General features: G+C 39.0%; 1 protein-coding gene across 1 annotated transcript; it reads right to left on the bottom strand.

Moving 5' to 3' along the window:
• Window positions 1–1,731: 1,731 nt before the first annotated feature.
• Window positions 1,732–9,626, bottom strand: GKN2 (gastrokine 2). The gene is made up of 6 exons (XM_043917598.1): window positions 9,522–9,626; window positions 6,821–6,874; window positions 6,238–6,375; window positions 4,367–4,477; window positions 3,507–3,663; window positions 1,732–1,950 (listed from the first exon to the last, which is right to left on the bottom strand). Exons 1-6 carry the CDS (start codon window positions 9,531–9,533, stop codon window positions 1,868–1,870), a joined length of 555 nt encoding a protein of 184 aa, XP_043773533.1. The 5' UTR covers window positions 9,534–9,626; the 3' UTR covers window positions 1,732–1,867.
• Between the last annotated feature and the right edge of the window lie 8,632 nt (window positions 9,627–18,258).

Genomic DNA, 18,258 nt, shown 5'->3' with positions numbered 1-18,258 from the left:
TTTTTGTTTATCTCAAGATATTTCATAATTTCCCTTTGACTTCTCTCTGAACTCAGTGGTTGCTTGAGTGTATGTTGTTTAATTCCCATGTACTTGTGAATACTTTCCTCTTGTTATTGATTTCTAGTTTTATTCCATTGTGGTTGGGAAAGATATTTGGAATGATTTCAATCCTCTTAAATTTGTTAAGACTTGTTTTCTGGTTTAGCATGATCTACCCTACAGAATGTTCCATGAGTGCTTAGGGAGAATCTGTTTTTGCTACTGTTGGGTGGAATATTCTGTATATGTTGCCAGGCTTGTTCAGTTTACAGTTTTCAAGTCTGCTGTTTTCCTTATTGATTTTCTGTGAATGATCTATTATTAAAAGTGGGGTATTGCAGTCCCCCATGATTATTATATTGCTATCTACTTCTTCCTTTAGATCTGGTGATGTTTGCTTTTTATGTTTAAAAAGCTCTGACATTGAGTGTACATAGATTTATAATTGTTTTATCTTCCTGGTAATTTAAAGTAAAGCTAATTTGAAATTAGAATTAAGAGTCCTTTCCTCTCTGATGATGACATAAGGAAGATGGAGACCTTGGGGCTCACAGTAATGTTGGTTTTACCACCACGGAGAAAGCTAATGCAAGATGCTGAGGCTGACATGTAGAGAGAAAGAGTGTTGAGAGTGGAAGAAGATAGTCTGGTCACCTTCAAGCACTTAGTTCTGGCCAACCAAGACCAGAATATACCTATCTTCCTTTGGCAGATGAGGCAATAAATTCCCACCTCTCCACTCCCACCTGTTATTTCGATTTGGGTGCCATCATTTGCAAACATTAGGGGACCAGCTAATATACTCTACTTTTATTTGACACTTTATTATACACTCTTTACTGCTGTTATCAAGTGGTTTTATATAAATGACTCATTGCCTAACAAGAAAATAACTTTCTTTACTATGGTAGTTTTGCCAGCATATCTATCCTGGTGTTAATGGTTATTAAGGAGTAGGTGTTAGAAATAGAAGCAATTGACGATAGAAATTCTTGCTAGAGTAGTTCCTCTTTGTTCTGAACTTGCATTCACTGACCAGTCCATATAAGAATTTAATTATATGCGCTGGAAATTTGCCCACCTTTTGCAATTTATATGGAATGTTAGAAATTGTTTTCCTCCTACATTGACTTGATACTCCCAATCAAGTCCTCACTCCTGTAAAACTTTTCAGGAATATGTATCTCTCTCTAGGTGATGGGTGTTTCTCCCTCTCTCTCTCCACACTCTGGGATGAAATATGTCATGATAGTGTTTATTACAGTTGAGTCTACTAATCTGATGAACTAAAAGTTATATAAATGGCCCTCAAAGTTGGGGACTTTGTCAGAAGGTATACTTGATATCACAAACTTTATATATAAAGTTTGCATCATCTGATCAGGCAAGCTGTCTTTAAAGAGTATAAATAAACTATCCCTCTCATCAGGTGGAAGTTACTGTCACCTGAGCCCCTGCTCTACCTAAGCTACTTCAATGTGTTGGATGGAGAGATGGGCAGCTGGTTTAAGTGACAGATGCAAAAGTGGAGACTTGCACATAACTGACCAGCCTGTATGTAACTCACCTATATTATCTGGGAATTTTCACACTATGCACTTTATTTGAAATCCTGGCAATTTCTTTCATATATTGATGTAAACATCGTTTGACTTCCCTTTGTGGTTTACAAAAACAAACACGCAGATATCTATAAATATACTAGTCATGTTTTACTAGTGAATCTCCAGATTAGTTGGGGCATTAAGAAAGAATTTAATTTGGCTGTTGAGTGGAAACCAAGGGTGTATTTCTTTAAAAAGATGAAACCAGTGTGCTGAATGCCTTACACGTGAACATCTGCACAGACGGAAATTCCCAAGATGCCCAGCAGCCCAGCCTTTGCACAGGCTTCAGCACCAATATTATCTGAAAAGGGGGAAATTTTTGAAAGAAAGAGAATGAAGACGTTAGCAAATTAAATTTAATTTAGCAAACCAATGCCCTTTTGTAAATGTCTTGACGAGGGATTGCACATGTAATTTCATGTTGCCCAAGATTTCAGCTATACTTGTAAAGAATAATCATATATTAGCTTAAATAAGACTAACAATTCCTGGAAGTACTCTCTGGCTCAGCAGATGCCATGGCATTTTGCATTGATGGCATGCCAGTGTGCCTTTACTTGTAAGTACTAATGACCTTATTAAAAGAAAAATATCTTAACACCTGGGCAATAGAAAGGTAATAAGTGCCAATTCTTTTCTTCTTTATCTACCTCCCACTACTCTGAGGAATTTTTCTTGTTGCCTTCATTGTCTGTGATCCAGCCTCTCTTTCACTCTGGCCACTCTTAATACTTGGGCATATTTAGCAAATTTTGTGTAAAAATACCAGGAATGACCACAGTGACATATGTTAACTGGATAAATCAGAGTTTATATTCCCCGTCTGTCAGTCCACTTTGCCTGCTCTTTCTTGGGCCAGTCTTATCCTAAATTCTGATTGCTCTTTAACTTTTTTGAGAAACAATTGACAAATGTATTTGTATATATTTAAAATGTAAAATATATTGGGGCTCCCCTGGTAGCACAGTGGTAAACAAACCACCTTCAATGCAGGAAACTCAGGTTCAATCCCTGGGTCAGGAAGATACCCCTGAGAAGGAAATGGCTACCCACTCCAATATTCTTGCCTGGAAAATCCCATGAACTCGGGAGCCTGGCGGGCTATGGTACATTGGGTTGCAAAGAGTCAGACATGACTTAGTGACTAAACCACCACCAAAGTGTACAATATGATAATTTGATATACAGATACATTATAGAAGGTCAAAATAACACATCCAGCACTTCACATAGTTAACCGTTTTGTGTTTGTATGGTAGAAATTCTTAATCTCTACCGTCAGCAACTTTTAAGTATGCAATACTATATTATTAACCAGAGTTACCATGCTGTACTGTGCTCAGTCGCTCAGTCATGTCTGACTCCTGGAGACCCTATGGGCTATAGCCCGCCAGGCTCCTCTGTCCATGGGATTTTCCCAGGCAAGAATACTGGAGTGGGTTGCCATTTCCTACTCCAAAGGAATCTTCCCAACCTTTGGACCGAACACACATGTCCTGTGTCTCCTGGTGGATTCTTTACCACTGAGCCACCAAGGAAGCCCTATACTATACTTTGGAGAATCCAATAGTTTTCCCTTGGTGCCAAAGGAATCTTTTTTTTTATTCCATCCTCTATCATAATGAATTAACTTCTCCACCAGATCATGTGTTCCTTGGGGGTAAAGTTTTACTCATTTCTGTGTCTCCCCCAATATTTAGAAGCATTTCCACACATGAAAGATATTTAAATCCCCAAATAAACCCAATTGAGTCATGTTTCATGTTTATTTGTATCTCACACAGCACTTAACAGAGTGCCTGACATATTGGAGCAGTCAGAAAATATTTGGTAAAGGAATGATTTATTGGTACTTACGTGTCTTATCTGCCACTTCCCCCTGATATAAGGGGACATGTTCACAAAGCTGCCTGATGGGTGATCCAAACAGGAACCAATCCACATTTGTGATCAGAGACTTCAGTGGGTTGTACTTGACCCAGATGTATTTGTCAGAAAACATGCTGTTCAAAGCCTAGATCAGTACAACAGAGTGGAATAAGATGAAATAAATTGATATAATCTGGTGTACCTTATTCTACATTGTGGCTTTTTCTCTTTCAAATTATTGAACAGAAGGTGGTCAGGGATCTCAAGACATCATCTCTTCTGACCACTTGGTCTATAGAGAAGCCTCATTATTATCAGTGTTATTTTGCAGTTAATGATAATGAAACCTAGAGAGGGTGAATCCTGTGCCCAATGAGAAGACACAAAAGGAGAATTAAACCTCAAGTTCCTAGCCTCACATGATGCTTGCTTATTCTCATTATATTGTATTTACTTTCACCATTGTGTTATTGGATATCATAACTTCACTCATTTTTCCTCCCAATCATGAAAAGAGCAGTTAGTCCTTTCTACAAAGACACTGGCATTTATGATAGGTTTTTAAATTTTTAATTGTTATTTTTACTCTCTAAGGAAGTAAATGGTTTGCCTGAGGACACATATCTAGGGCTGAGCAGAGGCAGCCTTTGTATTATAAGTTCTTATAACTGGGAGCTGCATAGTGGAACTCAAGCTAAGAGATATATTCCTGCTCTAAAATCAATGAATATGAAAATGCTTTAAAGTGGAGAGTACCGTATCCTTATCCCTTACCCTCTACATTTCTCCATGGATCCCGTATTTTCTGGCTCAAGAACAGGGAATACTTAAGGCTACTCCAGAATTACCTTCCTCTCAAAGATGTACCGTTTGAGTTGGTCCAGAGCAGGGATGGCTTTGTGGTCCATCTTCAGGATGTAGCAGGCTCTTCTGGAGAGCACCCTGAGTGCAATGTAGCCCTGAAGCAGCAAGAGCATAGTTACTGCCCCTCCCAGTTCCTGAATTTAGTGAGTACAGCCCTTCAGGAAAGCTTCAAACATACACAGTAAGATTTTCAAGCTGCAATCCATTCTATCCATTTGACTTCTTTTACCTTGTCATTTCACTTTTTCACTTGTCATTTCTACCTCTAAATTTGTGTAAACTCCTGATGTGTGCCTCACTTTTCATGTTTTGGTTTTGCAGTTTGGGGTTTGAAAGGTCAAGGAGAAATTGCTCTTTGTCTTTCTCTATTGATTTTGTTCTGCCGCTTCCTCAATTTGGAGTAAATACGGTATTCTTTAGACCTGTGCTTTCAAATATGTTAATTACCAGCCACAAGTTTCCATTTACATTTAAAGTCAAATTAAATAAAATTTAAAGTGTACTTCCTCCATCACATATTTTCAAGTGCTCTGTAACCACAAGTGATTAGTAGCTTCCCTATTGGAAAATGCAGATACAGAGCATTTCTACCATTGCAGAAAATTCCACTGGACAGTACTGCTTTAGAAGATCTCCTCAACATATTCACACCACCCTCACGCTCCACACATACATGTTTCATTGACTCTCCTCTCCCCTCTTTACCATCTTCTCTTCATCTTTTCTCCACCTCAAACCCAAGCTGGCTGCATAAGGATGGAATGGAGGAAGTTGGGATTGGAAGAACAATGGAGTTTGAAGACCTTGGAGCCAAAAGGAACCTTCTTGAATATTCATATGGAGTGGAATTTTCTCTGCATAGTTCTAAATAATTATTCAGCATATAAGATTGTATATAATGCAAATCTTTCTAGTCCCTAATTTTCAGCTCTCATTAATTTCCAGTTCCTAAAATCCAAAAATCAACTGAAGCCAATCCTGATGAGAGTGGAAGAGGCTTAAACCAACTTCTCACCATGCTACTTTTTAAAGATACTTTTGGGATTTCCCTGACACCTGCTTAAAAAGAATTTCAGCACAACTCCTTGAAAACTAAGACTCAATGCTTTCAAATGTGTCATCGAACTCCCAATAACAGTGGGACAGAGGCAGGGAGGAGGTTTCTACAAGAAAAGCAAGTTTAAATGCCCAGTGCCATAGACCATGGACTGCTTATATCCACAGTGCATAACTCTCTCCATAGATAAAAGCAGGTTTGTCACCCAGATGGAACAAATGGAAAACAAACAGATAAATGAATGAATCAAGGATGGAATAAGTTTTCTGAGCAGGTTTCTGAGATTTATTGTTAATTCTAGTAATTGAAACTTGGAAATAGCATAATGTTTTTAAGTTAACATGCTTTAATTCTTCCAAAAGTGTCATTTTTCATATCCTATGTACATAGTTAAATATGTAGTTGTTCAGGATTTCTGCTATTTTGTGACTGCTTGTTTCGTGATTGCTCTCTTTCTGCAGATTTTTTTGTATTAGAAGAAGCCCTACTTCACTCACACCTTTGACAAATATTTTTGAGAGCTTGTGTGCCAGGCCTTGCCCTGGGTTTTAGTCACTCTTCTAGGCACTTTCTGAGCCTGTAGTGAGCCAACATCATCATGCTTCCTACCTGAAAAGATCAAACCAATTTGTATATTTCCTGTCTCATCAATTTTTTAATTAGAAATGGGAAAAGAAGAAGTAAGGAAATTCTGAAAGAATTATAAGAATAGATCCTGGAATTCAAATGCACGATAAATGGTTGTTCCTCCACCCTGTAGAAGTCCACTCTTGAAGAATATAAAATATTGCTGCTTACGTGTTTATAGTCAAAAATGGTGGTAGAGGAGCATGAGCCCGCATGGATGTTAATGATGGCAGCATTTTTTTCATTGTCAATTGTCATCGTCTCCTGAATTTGGCCACCTTTGTCAGTTGGGCTGATGATGTTATAAACCTAGATTAACAAAGACATAATGGTGTTTTCACAAACCATGTGCTTTTGAAAGGCAACCCTCCCAGCAAAGTAAAGCCTTCTATTGCTTTGAACAAGAGATTGGACATTGAGATGTTGCCACTGGCATCCCAAACCAAAAGCCCATGCTAAAATAAGAATGCAAAGGTCTTCCTCTTAGTTCACTGCATTATATATGGGTAAAGCAATGACATCACATGAGAAATGAAATTGACCACATTTTAAAGCAAAGGGTTATATTTTTAAGGGTTATATATTTGTGGTTGGAAGAAATAGTCAGCCTCATTGTTTCTGTTACTGGTTATTTCTGGGATGTCATCCCATGTACAGGGCATGTGGACTCTCTGCTGTCCTTCAGATTATCTTGTGTCTTCTTTTTCCTCTCCCAATATCTCTAGGATATAATATCTGTAGTGAACTAACTCACCTCATTTCCCAAAGATTGTGTCCCAAAGAAGGCCAGTGCCACCACAAATAGCACCTGAAAAACAGACCAGTCACATCCATTCATAACAGGGCTGTCATTTGGAGTGGGGTGACATAGGACATGACAAGCACAGATATCTCAGAAAGCATATACTTGAAGACACTGGTGGGAGGTCATGGATGGTCAACAGTCCATTTCCAAAATGTGCCAACACTCATTCATTTGACAGGCATTTGGTGAGTTTTTGCTAATTTTCAGATTAGTTCTCCCTTTGTTACCAAATTCCTGACCCTTCCCAACAACACAACCTTCTAGAAAGAATATGCCAGAAAAATATTTGGGGGAAATACAAGATGCCTTTTGGAGTTAAAAGTAATAATAATGATAATAAATTTTTAAAAAAATACTTGAGAGAGATGAGCGTAAGAAAGGGCTCATTTTACTAAGTGGAGGACCCTGGAGGTATTCACACTGGCTTTAGTAGTCAGGCATCAAGTTGTGCTTTTTGGTTTAAAAAATTATTTAATTCCTTGAGATAAAGAGAGTAAGACAGATTTAAAATAGATTCATGGGTGGTAGGGGTACCCATGTATTCCTAAGGGAAACTATGAAAATCAGATCGTGGAGGCACAAATAACTTCTGAGGCTGATATCAAAGAAAACGTCCATGTTCCCATTAGATGCCATCAGACAAGTGCTGGGCCAGCAGAATGCGAGGCTGACCCGGGGCACTGCTGGCATCCTGCTGCAATTGTACAGGGTCTCATTCAATAAGCTGATCCTGGTTTTGTGTTCCCTGTTCTGAACATCACAGGGCACTGCACGGTCTTTGGGACTGCTGATGGAGAGACTCTTCAGGAAGGCGGGTGTTTTTAGTACCTGTCAGTGAGGCTTCAGAGAAGGCAATGACAACCCACTCCAGTACTCTTGCCTGGGAAATCCCATGGACGGAGGAGCCTGGTAGGCTGCAGTCCCTGGGGTCGCAAAGAGTCAGATATGACTGAGCAGCTTCACTTTCACTTTTCACTTTCATGCATTGGAGAAGGAAATGGCAACCCACTCCAGTGTTCTTGCCTGGAGAATCCCAGGGACGGGAGCCTGGTGGGCTGCCGTCTATGGGGTCGCACAGAGTCGGACACGACTGACATGATTTAGCAGCAGCAGCAGCAGTGAGGTTTTCCTACTTCCCTTTGCATCTCATCAATAATATTTCTGTCCTGGTGACTGTGGGTAGAATGTCTAACATGGACCTAAGGGCAGACATCCAACCTGTCTACTCGCATACAGAAAACCTCGGCTCCAAGGCCAGCTCTAGTAACCTCTGACACTCCTACGTGTTCTATTTAATGGGTCAAGTACAGAAGCTTGAGTTAGATGGGTGGAGGGCTGAGCACCTTAGTGAAATGATTAGAGTCAGGAAATGTCCCCTGCCCCCAAATAGCCACCCACCCAACAATGTGATTAATACCCCACGGTCCCAGGTGTGCATTTTGGGGTTGGATCTCTTTTGGAAAATCAAGAGATCCTGGGAGAGGGAACTGGTTAAATTGACAGTGTTTAACAGCTTATGGGGAGGTACTTATATTACTCTCTCCTTCAACAACTCAGTGAGAATAAGGGGTAGAGGCTGCGGGGAAGGAGCTCCATGCTGCAATAGAACATAGTTCACTGTCTATGGAGCGCTGCCATGTGGAGCTATGGGAGACTGGGATCAGGGCCGGGATCTGTTGGAGTGGGCACAGCAGGGTTGCTCTGCCATGATTGCTTCTGTACGTGGGGCCTAAGATGGATAGATTTCAAGACTAAACCCCACATTTCTGGCCTGGGGAAATCATAGTCCTCTGTGTTTCAGTCTCCTCACCTGTAGAATGGGGCAATACCACTCAGTTCAGTGGCTTCCCCAGTGGCTCAGCAGTAAAGAATCCGCCTGCAATGTAGGAAATGCAGGAGACACAGGTTCAATACCTGGGTCAGGAAGACCCCCGAGAGTAAGAAACCCACTCCAGTATTCTTGCAGGGAGAATCCCAAGGACCGAGGAGCCTGGCAGGCTCTGGTCCATAGGGTCACATGAGGTTCAGACACAGCAGAAGGAACTGAGCATAGCGCACATGAACTTGTTGCAGTGAATAGATGAAGTGATTCATGTGAATGTTCAGCATAAGGCCTAGCATGCACTTGGGAAATGGCAGATGTTTTTTTATTATTGATATTATTATTATTACTTTTGACCATACCTCATGGCATACAGTATCTTAGTTCCCCAACCAAGGATTGAACTTGTGCCCCTTGTAGCCGAAGCACAAAGCCTTAGCTATTTGACCACCAGGAAAGTCCTTGATATTATTATTTTCAAATCACTATTTCCCTTTTAGATGGTAAATATAGTTATCCTAAAATGCCCTCCAAATTTCACAATAAGGAATTATTATTAAAATATTACAAATTAAAATTCCCTCAATATTCCTCATTTTTTTCTTTGTATTTTCATAGTAAACATCTCAAGAAATAGATAAAGGACAAATAAATATGGACAAATTAATATTTGGCGTTATTCCTGCCAAAGACAGCATTAATTCAATCAAGAAACTTAGAAGAATGAAGTATTTGTCTAAGACCCCTGAAAACCAACACACATTGGATGTGAACATTCTCTGCAAGCAGTAACCATAAGAGTATAAAGAAATATAAACAAATACTCACAAAGATTTTCATTTTGCCTGAAAAGAAGAAACTGCTGGAGCAAGTGAGGCTGCCCAGTGCAACTTCTACCTTTATATCGGATTTCAGGTGCAGAAATCTCTGTCCAGAATGATCACTTTGAAAAAGGCCATGTTCCTATCAATGCCACACCCCAGCAAACTCCTTTATCAGGATTAAGACACAACCACATAACATAATATCAGAGAAGTTCATTACTCAATAGTGAAAATTCGTCACTTGGTCACTCTGTAAATATCGCCACTTATCTGCTCTCTGTTGCATTTGTGATTTCAATGTCCACCCTTTAAAAATATTGCAAGATCCTTGTTCTACACAAATATCTCATGGTCATCTATATCTAATACTATATTCCTAAATCTCACCTGTTAGTAAAGTCCACCCTTAAGACATGAGTTGGGCCCCACTCAGTGTCTTTTCATCCCTGCCCTGCTTGTTGAATTTTCCATCCAAGAGTTGGATATGAGCCTAGAGCTGAGGGTAGTGTCTGCGGACATGTTGTAAGAAAAAGCCATCTTAGGACTTCTTTTCTCCTCTCTTACAGAGTTGGTGCTAGTTTCCAGAAATCCATGAAGAACAAGTCTCAGAGATCCCTCTGCCCAATTACCAGCATTAACCAATTTTTTATGTTTAAACTTTACCCAAAACTCCATCACAACTATGACTTATATAGTTCTTGTTATCTTGATGTACACTGAGAAATTCTCAAGACTGAAAAAATAGGGAGAATAAAGATGATACAAGTAATTTTTATAATTCTACCATCAGAAATGGCTAGCTAGTATTAGGGTGGGATCTTGAACTCAAATGCGGGGAAATACAAAAGCAAATAGCACCTGTAAATGGCAGAATTGTTCAACACGGAAAATTACTACAGCAAAGAAAAAAACATAAATGATGTTCTTGTTCTAGAGCTGGAATGACTTCTTAGCCAGTAACTATTTAAAACTTGAGCTTTTAAAAAGCAGACATTTGGGCAATTTGGGAGTTACCTAGTTCATTGGAATTCCCCTACCTTGGCTGTTCAGCTGCGTTGGATGTAAAATGGGCTTTTCATTTAATCTTTCTAAGATAGCAACAGCAAGAAGGGCTACACTACATCTGCATTTTCCTCCCATATCTGGCTCCAAAATCCCCCCTAAAATCACACAGTAGATATTAGAATTAGAGGTATTATACTCTACCCTTTAATGTGTCCCCTGTCCCCTCAAGAGTTCTGAGTCTGTATGTCTAATAATGACAATAGTTAGCATTAATAGGGGTTTCTCTGGTGGCTCAGGATGGTTAAGAATCTGTCTGCAATGCAGGAGACACCTGTTCAATCCCTGGGTTGGGAAGATCCCTTGGAGTAGGAAATGGCAACCCACTCCAGTATTCTTGCCTGGGAAATCACATGGACAGAGGAGCCTGGTGGGCTACAGTCCATGGGGTCACAAAGCATCAGACATGACTAACACTTTCACTTTAGTATTAATGGAGCACCTAATATGTTCTATCACTTCCTAAGAACTTTGCATATATTAATTCATTTGGTCCTCACAAATCCTATGGGTTACTTTCTAATCATGTTTCATTTTACAAATAAGAAAACTAAGGTGCAGAAAAGTCAACTTTTAAGGACACAAGTGGGGGTTAGAGCACAATCTGACATCACATTGTGTCACCAGAGTCCACACTGGTAACAAGTGCTATCTGTCCTCTAATTGGGTGCTAAGTGTAACTTCTTGGCTTTCTGAGATGGAGGCATTAGCAAGGAGCCTTCTGATTCCAGAAAGTTTCACGACAAAAAGATAGACTTGGAAATAGGCCTAACCCACAACTCAAGGGTAAAACTTTTAAATAGGGTGAATGAGACACTGTATTTATAAAAGCTATTATAAATAAAATCCAAGATTCAACTGCCTACCTCCCCAGTGAGAGTGTGAAGTTGCCAACATGGAAGGGTCTCCTTCTGGCCTTACCGACACCTTGGACACTTCTTCAGTGGGTCCGAAAAGGGGCACAGCCACGTGGACTCTTAAACTTCCCTGGGTGATTCTAATTGAAAGAGCTGTTTCAAATCCTGTCCAAACTCCTCCTGAGGAAAATTAAATCCAAATAGGTTAAGAAACTCGGCCAAGGTCATATATAGATACAGTTAGTGACAAAGATAAGACTTTTTCTTGCTATTCTATTGTTCAAACTAAATAGTAAATCCACTCCCTTACTGATTTTGTTAGTTTTCCTTACATAAGTTTGAGCTTATTTTAACTATTACCCTTTTAATGACACCTACATCCCCTATTTTTGCAGTTTTTCTTTCTCTCTCTCACACACACACACATGAACATAATTCTGTAACTCATTTTTTTAATTTGCCAGGCATTTACATTTGGATATACTATAATATATGAGACTCAATACATCTAAAACAAAAGTTGCTACATTCTTTTCCTCAAAGCAGCCTTTTTTCTGGACATTGTTATCTCTGCTGACAATTTCCCCCAGGTGTTCAGGCTCACCTTGCGGCTATCCTTGCTTTTTCTGCCATTTTTCCTCTGTAACGCCTAGCCCACTTGTGTCTTTCTTTTCAATCTATGAGCTCAAACTCCATTTTCTCATTCTCACCACCACACACTGTCCCTGGCGCAATGACTTTAAGTAACCAGAATTGCTACCCTAGCTGCTATAACAGGAAACACCTAAATCTCAGTGATTTGACAACATAAACTTTTATTTCTCATTCACGTAAAGGCCAATGCAGATGACTTCATGGACAATGGCTCTCCTCCAACAGATGACTTATGGCTTCCAGCTTCTTTCTTATGTAGCTTCCCCATCTTCAAATGTAGTTTCATGGTTATCCTGGCAGCAACAAACCGGCAGTTGAGAGTTTAGATCAACAGCATGAAGAAAACACATCTTCTTTTAGCTTCTTCAGAATGAAAATGACCACATCCATTCATTATCCATTAGTAAGGACCAGCCACAGTTCATATCTAGACATGAGGGGAATGAAGCTTAGCTCTGTGCCAAAAAGAGGAAGCCAGTCTTTGGGCATAAGAGAAAAGGCCAAAATTGTCTCCATGTTTCCAGACTTTCCATTGTTCCATCCTCAGAACCAATTAATTCAAGACTTAAAGGCTCTTGTATTCAAAGACTTTCTAAAATTCTCCAGCAACTGTAGGCTAAAATTGAATACTGTTAGCTTGGCAATGGCACCCCACTCCAGTATTCTTGCCTGGAGAATCCCATGGATGGAGGAGCCTAGTGGGCTGCAGTCCATGGGGTCGCTAAGAGTCGGACACGACTGAGCGACTTCACTTCCAATTTTCACTTTCATGCATTGGAGAAGGAAATGGCAACCCACTCCAGTGTTCTTGCCTGGAGAATCCCAGGGACGGGGGAGCCTGGTGGGCTGCCATCTATGGGGTCGCACAGAGTCGGACACGACTGAAGTGACTTAGCAGCAGCAGCAGCAGCAGCTTGGCATTTAGCTCACTTTTATAGTCTCATTGCAAACTAAATTTCTCAAGTAGTATGAGTGAGAAATACTTAAATGAAGGAGAGAAGATGTGGTTATAGAGACAGAGAGATGTTCATTTACTCAATTGCCACAAAAGACACTCAACTTTACTTTCCTGTCCTTTCCCTCCATGTCTTAGACTCCCCACCTTTCACCATGCTATTGTCTTTTCATATTACCTTTATATATTTTGTCTCTCTTTCTTCTTTCCTTCCTTCTTTTATTTCTCTTCTTCTTTCTGTTCTCAATGACAGTCTCCCTTATGAAAGTCACCAGATAAATATTCTGAGATGGATAGAAGAATAAATCAGACCCGATGAGTATCTGTTCTCAGAGCTTGCTATCATAAACATAAATAACTATTAAAATATAGTAAATGTTATGCACACTGTTATATATATAGAAAACAGATAACCAACAATGATGTACTGTATAGCACAGGGAACTATACTCAGTATTTTGTAGTAACCTACATGCAAAAAGACTCTGAAAAAGAATATATATACATATATATATATATGTATATATATCTGAAACACTTTGTTGTACATTTAAAACTAACGCAATATTGTAAGTCAACTATACTTCAATTAAAAGATAATAATCAAGAAATATATAGTAGATGTTAAGCAACAGAAAAGTAACACAAGTAATTTGCAGCAACATGTACAGACCTAGAGATTGCCCTATTGAGTGATGTAAATCAGAGAAAGCAAGGATCATATGATATTGCTTATATAGAATCTTTAAAAAGAGTACAAATGAACCTATTTACAAGACAGAAATTGAGTCACAGATGCAGATTTAGTCTCAACTTATGAAACATTTTACAAATCCACAGGTTATAAAATGAACACATGGAACATGTCTTTAATGGCCAAAGACATGATTAGAGGGAACAAAACAATAGGAGGTGCTTTGAGTTACAGCTTCTGACACATCTTACCTGAATTTGAATTGTCTAAGTGTTCCAGCTCACTGTGTGTTCTTTGCCAAGTTATTTAATCTCTCAGTGCCTCAATATCCTCATCTGTAAAGAAAGGGTAATAAAAACATCCCCTCACAGGGGTACCATGAAGATTGAACGAGGGCACACATATAAAGCACATAGTGGAGTAGCAGACACAGTAGGTTCTTAATAAATGTTATCTAATGTTATGGTCACTATTTACTATTTATAATACACATTCAGTTTTGTTAGTTATTAAGAAATCGCAAATCAATAATTTAATAAGAAACCATTTACTTCTTTTAGTGAGCATAAGGTAAAAAAAGTTCCATCTTCTAGGTGAAGCCTCTGTAACTATCCCAGCTTAAAGAACTCACTCTCCTCTGAATGTTTTGTCTATAGTGCTCATTTGAAGAAGCCACAAGTCACAAAAGAAAAGTACAGGCTCCCAGATTTCATGAAAACATCATCCCATTTTTTAGCTGCCATGTGACATTTGACAAGTTGCAGAGCCTCTCAGTAAGAAAATGGCCCTCATAGAGGAAGTGGGCTCTCATAGATTAGGAATCTGTTGGACATATGAGCCTCTAGAACCTTGAGAAAACAAATATGTATTGTTTATAAACCACCACGTCTGAACGCCTAAGACAATAAGAGAAGGAATAAAGAAGGTAAAATGAAATCTTTTCCCTTAATTGATCTGATAGACAGCTGTTCAAATGTAATGCAAACTATGGATTTTGGGTGGTAATGATGTGTCAGTATAGGTTCATCAATTGTAACAAACGTACCTTTCATTTCAGTGTTGCTAAGGGAGGCTATGCATGTGAGGGAAAGGAGGATATAGGAACTCCACTCAATTTTAATGCCAACTTAAAACTTATCTTTTCAAAAAACTTTAAAAAATAAAAAAGGTTAAAAAAAGGAAAGAAAGAAAAAAACAAATGAAACAAATACAAAATAGTTTCAAACATATTAGCTATTAATCCAACTATTTCAATAACTACTTTAAATATGAATGATCTAAATACACCAAGCAAAAAAGAAATTGTCAAAGTGGATCAGAAAAACAAGACCCAACTATATGTTATGTTCAAGAAACTCACTTTAAATATAAAGACACAGATTATATATTAAAATACAGTTTAAAGTAAAGGAGTAAAGAAATACATACCATCTAACACTAATTTTTAAAAGCTAGAGTATCTATATTAATTTTAGATAAAGCAGGCTTCAAAAAAAAATTATCCAAGATAAAGTGGGCAATAACAGCATGATAAAGGAGTCAATTCTTCAATTTATTTTAGGGTGAGCCACGAAATTCTACACAATAAATAGTATCTACATTTCTAAAATATACATATCTGTTTAGATACCCCCTTGAATATGTGCCTATATGAAGACAGCAAATCAAATTTAAAGGTGTGTTAATTATTTTAAAAAACTAGTGATTGCCTTTTTAGAGAAACACCCATGGAAACTAACACCAACTAAAATATTATTTTTCTGGGAGGAGCGCAAGGAACTTATAGGTGTGGCAAAGAGAAAAGCGCCTTCACGCATGCCGGGAAGTATGAGGCTGACATAGCTGAGCCCAGAAGTCGGGGAGGAAGGGAATTTTCATGTGGCCATTAGTGAAGATTAAATCCCTAGAATATCTCGAGCTTAGTGTGTAGCAAATTGTCAGTTCTTGATAAATGGAATAATTCTGACTCAACTTTTCTCTATTGAAATGCAATTAAATGGGAGATTTCATAACTATAAAGATGAATCTGAGAGTATTAAGAACGTTGTAAGGTGATTCTCCCCCAGTTCACACGACCTGGCTCTGCAACTCCCCTAGGCTGACACTTGTTTCCTGGGTGTCTAGATCCAGACTGCCCCCCAGGACTTGACCAAAGGTTCATCTTCTGCATGAAGCCTCCATAACTATTCCAGCTTACAGAGCACACACTCCTCTGAATGTTTTGTCTCTACTGCTCATTTGGAGAAACTGCAAGGCATAAAACAAAAGAATATAGACTTCTGGGTTACACGAAAGGATTATTCCATTTTTAACGGGCATGTGACCTTGGATAAGTTCAAAGCCTCCCAGAACCTTTCTCTTACCTTGTTTTGATATAGCCACATTATGTGTGTGTCTTGTCTCCTTACAGAGCCAGATACGTAATCTGTGAAGCCCAGGGCAAAATGAAAATATAGCACCTCTTGCTCAAGAAACAAAAAACCACCACAATATTATAAAGGAATTAGCCTCCAATTAAAATAAATAAATAAATTTATAAAAAAGAAAAAAAAGCTTTTTCCTTTCTTCCATAGTTTCTCTCTTTCTCTCAACCTATGATGGTGTCTTTGATTTGATAGTTAATGTCACACTACTCTCTCAGGCATGGGGATAGTTGGAAGTAACTGCAAATCCTGAGGGGCACCCGGGGCCCCTCACTATGACTCAGCATGCAGGTGTACATGTCTGACCTTGATCATGTCTGCATCTGCACCCAGACTCCACAATGGAGGCAGAGGAGTGGGCGGTGGAGAGACCATCCAGGAAGTTGGGGAGAAGCAGGAATTGGGACGACCCACAAGCCACAAATCCAAGCCCCCAGGGCATGCTGCATTGTCCCACTGGACTCTACTTACAAAACACAAATTCAGAAATATAATTAATAAGAATTTCAAGTTGGCAACTCCAAAATATTAAGTTTGGGGCCCTCTTCTGAGCATGAGTCCTGCATGGGTACTATAGTGATCACATGTCAAAAAAACCAATCCTTCCCTTTGGACAGATTTCAGGATCTTGGAGTGTGAGCACTTGTTTTATATCTTTGAATCTTCTATAGCACTTGTGTTTAACTGGCTCATTGCATTAGCTGGTTAATTAACATGATTAATTAACATGGTTAATTGATTACTTTTCAATATGAGAAAATGAGCAAAGAATTATAGGTCTGAGCAGCAAATGAAAAAACTTCCCCAGCTGGATGAGGGGCATTGAGTCTTTATTTAAATGCAGTTGGACCCCTGAAGAAAAAATACATTCCAGAATAAATCCCAATGGATACACTCTATTAAGCATTTCCAGGAATTGGAGACTAGGGGTGTGGGTAGAACGAGTACATAATTGAATAAACATGGAGCTCAGTATTCCCTGAAGCACCTCTGAGTATCCAGCTTCTTCCTCTGAGGATGTGTGCTTCCAGACATGAACAGATTACACACATGTGTGTATTTTCTATCTGGGATGCAGAAAAGGAAACCAGTTTAGATCAGTCACCCTGCAGAACATTCAATGATCCACAAAATCATGTTTCACTGTTCAGTCTTAGGGCAAGTCCTTCACTTTGGCCTCTTCTGCCAGGGAAGTCATGGGGATAGTTCAGTGTGGGGACCATGGGGTCCTCACAAAACCTGGGCTCCAGGTGTGGCCCTCACAGCTGTGCTACTTTTGGTTCTCATCACTTAGAATCTGATTTTCATCTTCCATTGTTCACTTTGATCCTTTCCAGGCCTGACTGCTATGGCTGAAGGAACATACCATCAGCATGAGCTTTCACACCACTTTCTCTAAATTGCTTCAATATGAGCAATCAGCAAGGAGTGTGCTATTACTTCTGAATTACCTGTAAATAAGTATAAAGCAGCACGTTATTATCACTTCGTTTCTATTCCTCAAGTAGGCATATTTTCTCCAACTCCTTTTCAGAATAAAAGTACTTTGATTTGATTACTCTTCATAGTGATGAAAAATGAAGTTATTAATCAATATTCCTTTTATTTCTACTTTCATATATTTTATAGAAATGATGTCATCACTCAGGAGACCTTCTTTTAGCAAGATGTTTCCAAATCCTGTTCACAACGCTCTAACGCTCAAGGTTAGCGACCGATTGGAGTCATAATGTATCACTGGTTGTCTCTGAGGGGTTTCAGAGGTTTGGCAGATGTGATTGGACAGACATACAGGCAGCAGCAGAAAGTCAGCATTATATAGATTTTGGCAGGCAATGGTCCTTGAGGAAATAACAAAAAGAGAAGAATCTGTGATGCCATAAGAAACAGCTTCCTCCACGTTGCCGTAATTTGAAAAGAATTTCTCTCCTATACAAAAAAACAACTATGTAATAAGTATGGATTTTCTGGAATTGGAAGCCTTCTAGCAATAATTATTAACATGCTATTCTACATGTTCCTATTGCTATTTTTTCAGATGTGTCATTCCTGGCCAGAAATATATATGGAAGATTCAATAGGAGTACATCACGGCT

The sequence above is a fragment of the Cervus elaphus genome, chromosome 11 (assembly GCF_910594005.1).
Source record: "Cervus elaphus chromosome 11, mCerEla1.1, whole genome shotgun sequence".
Lineage (NCBI taxonomy): Eukaryota > Metazoa > Chordata > Mammalia > Artiodactyla > Cervidae > Cervus > Cervus elaphus.
Note: the sequence above shows the minus strand (reverse complement) of the source record. Positions and strands in the feature narration are given on the sequence as shown.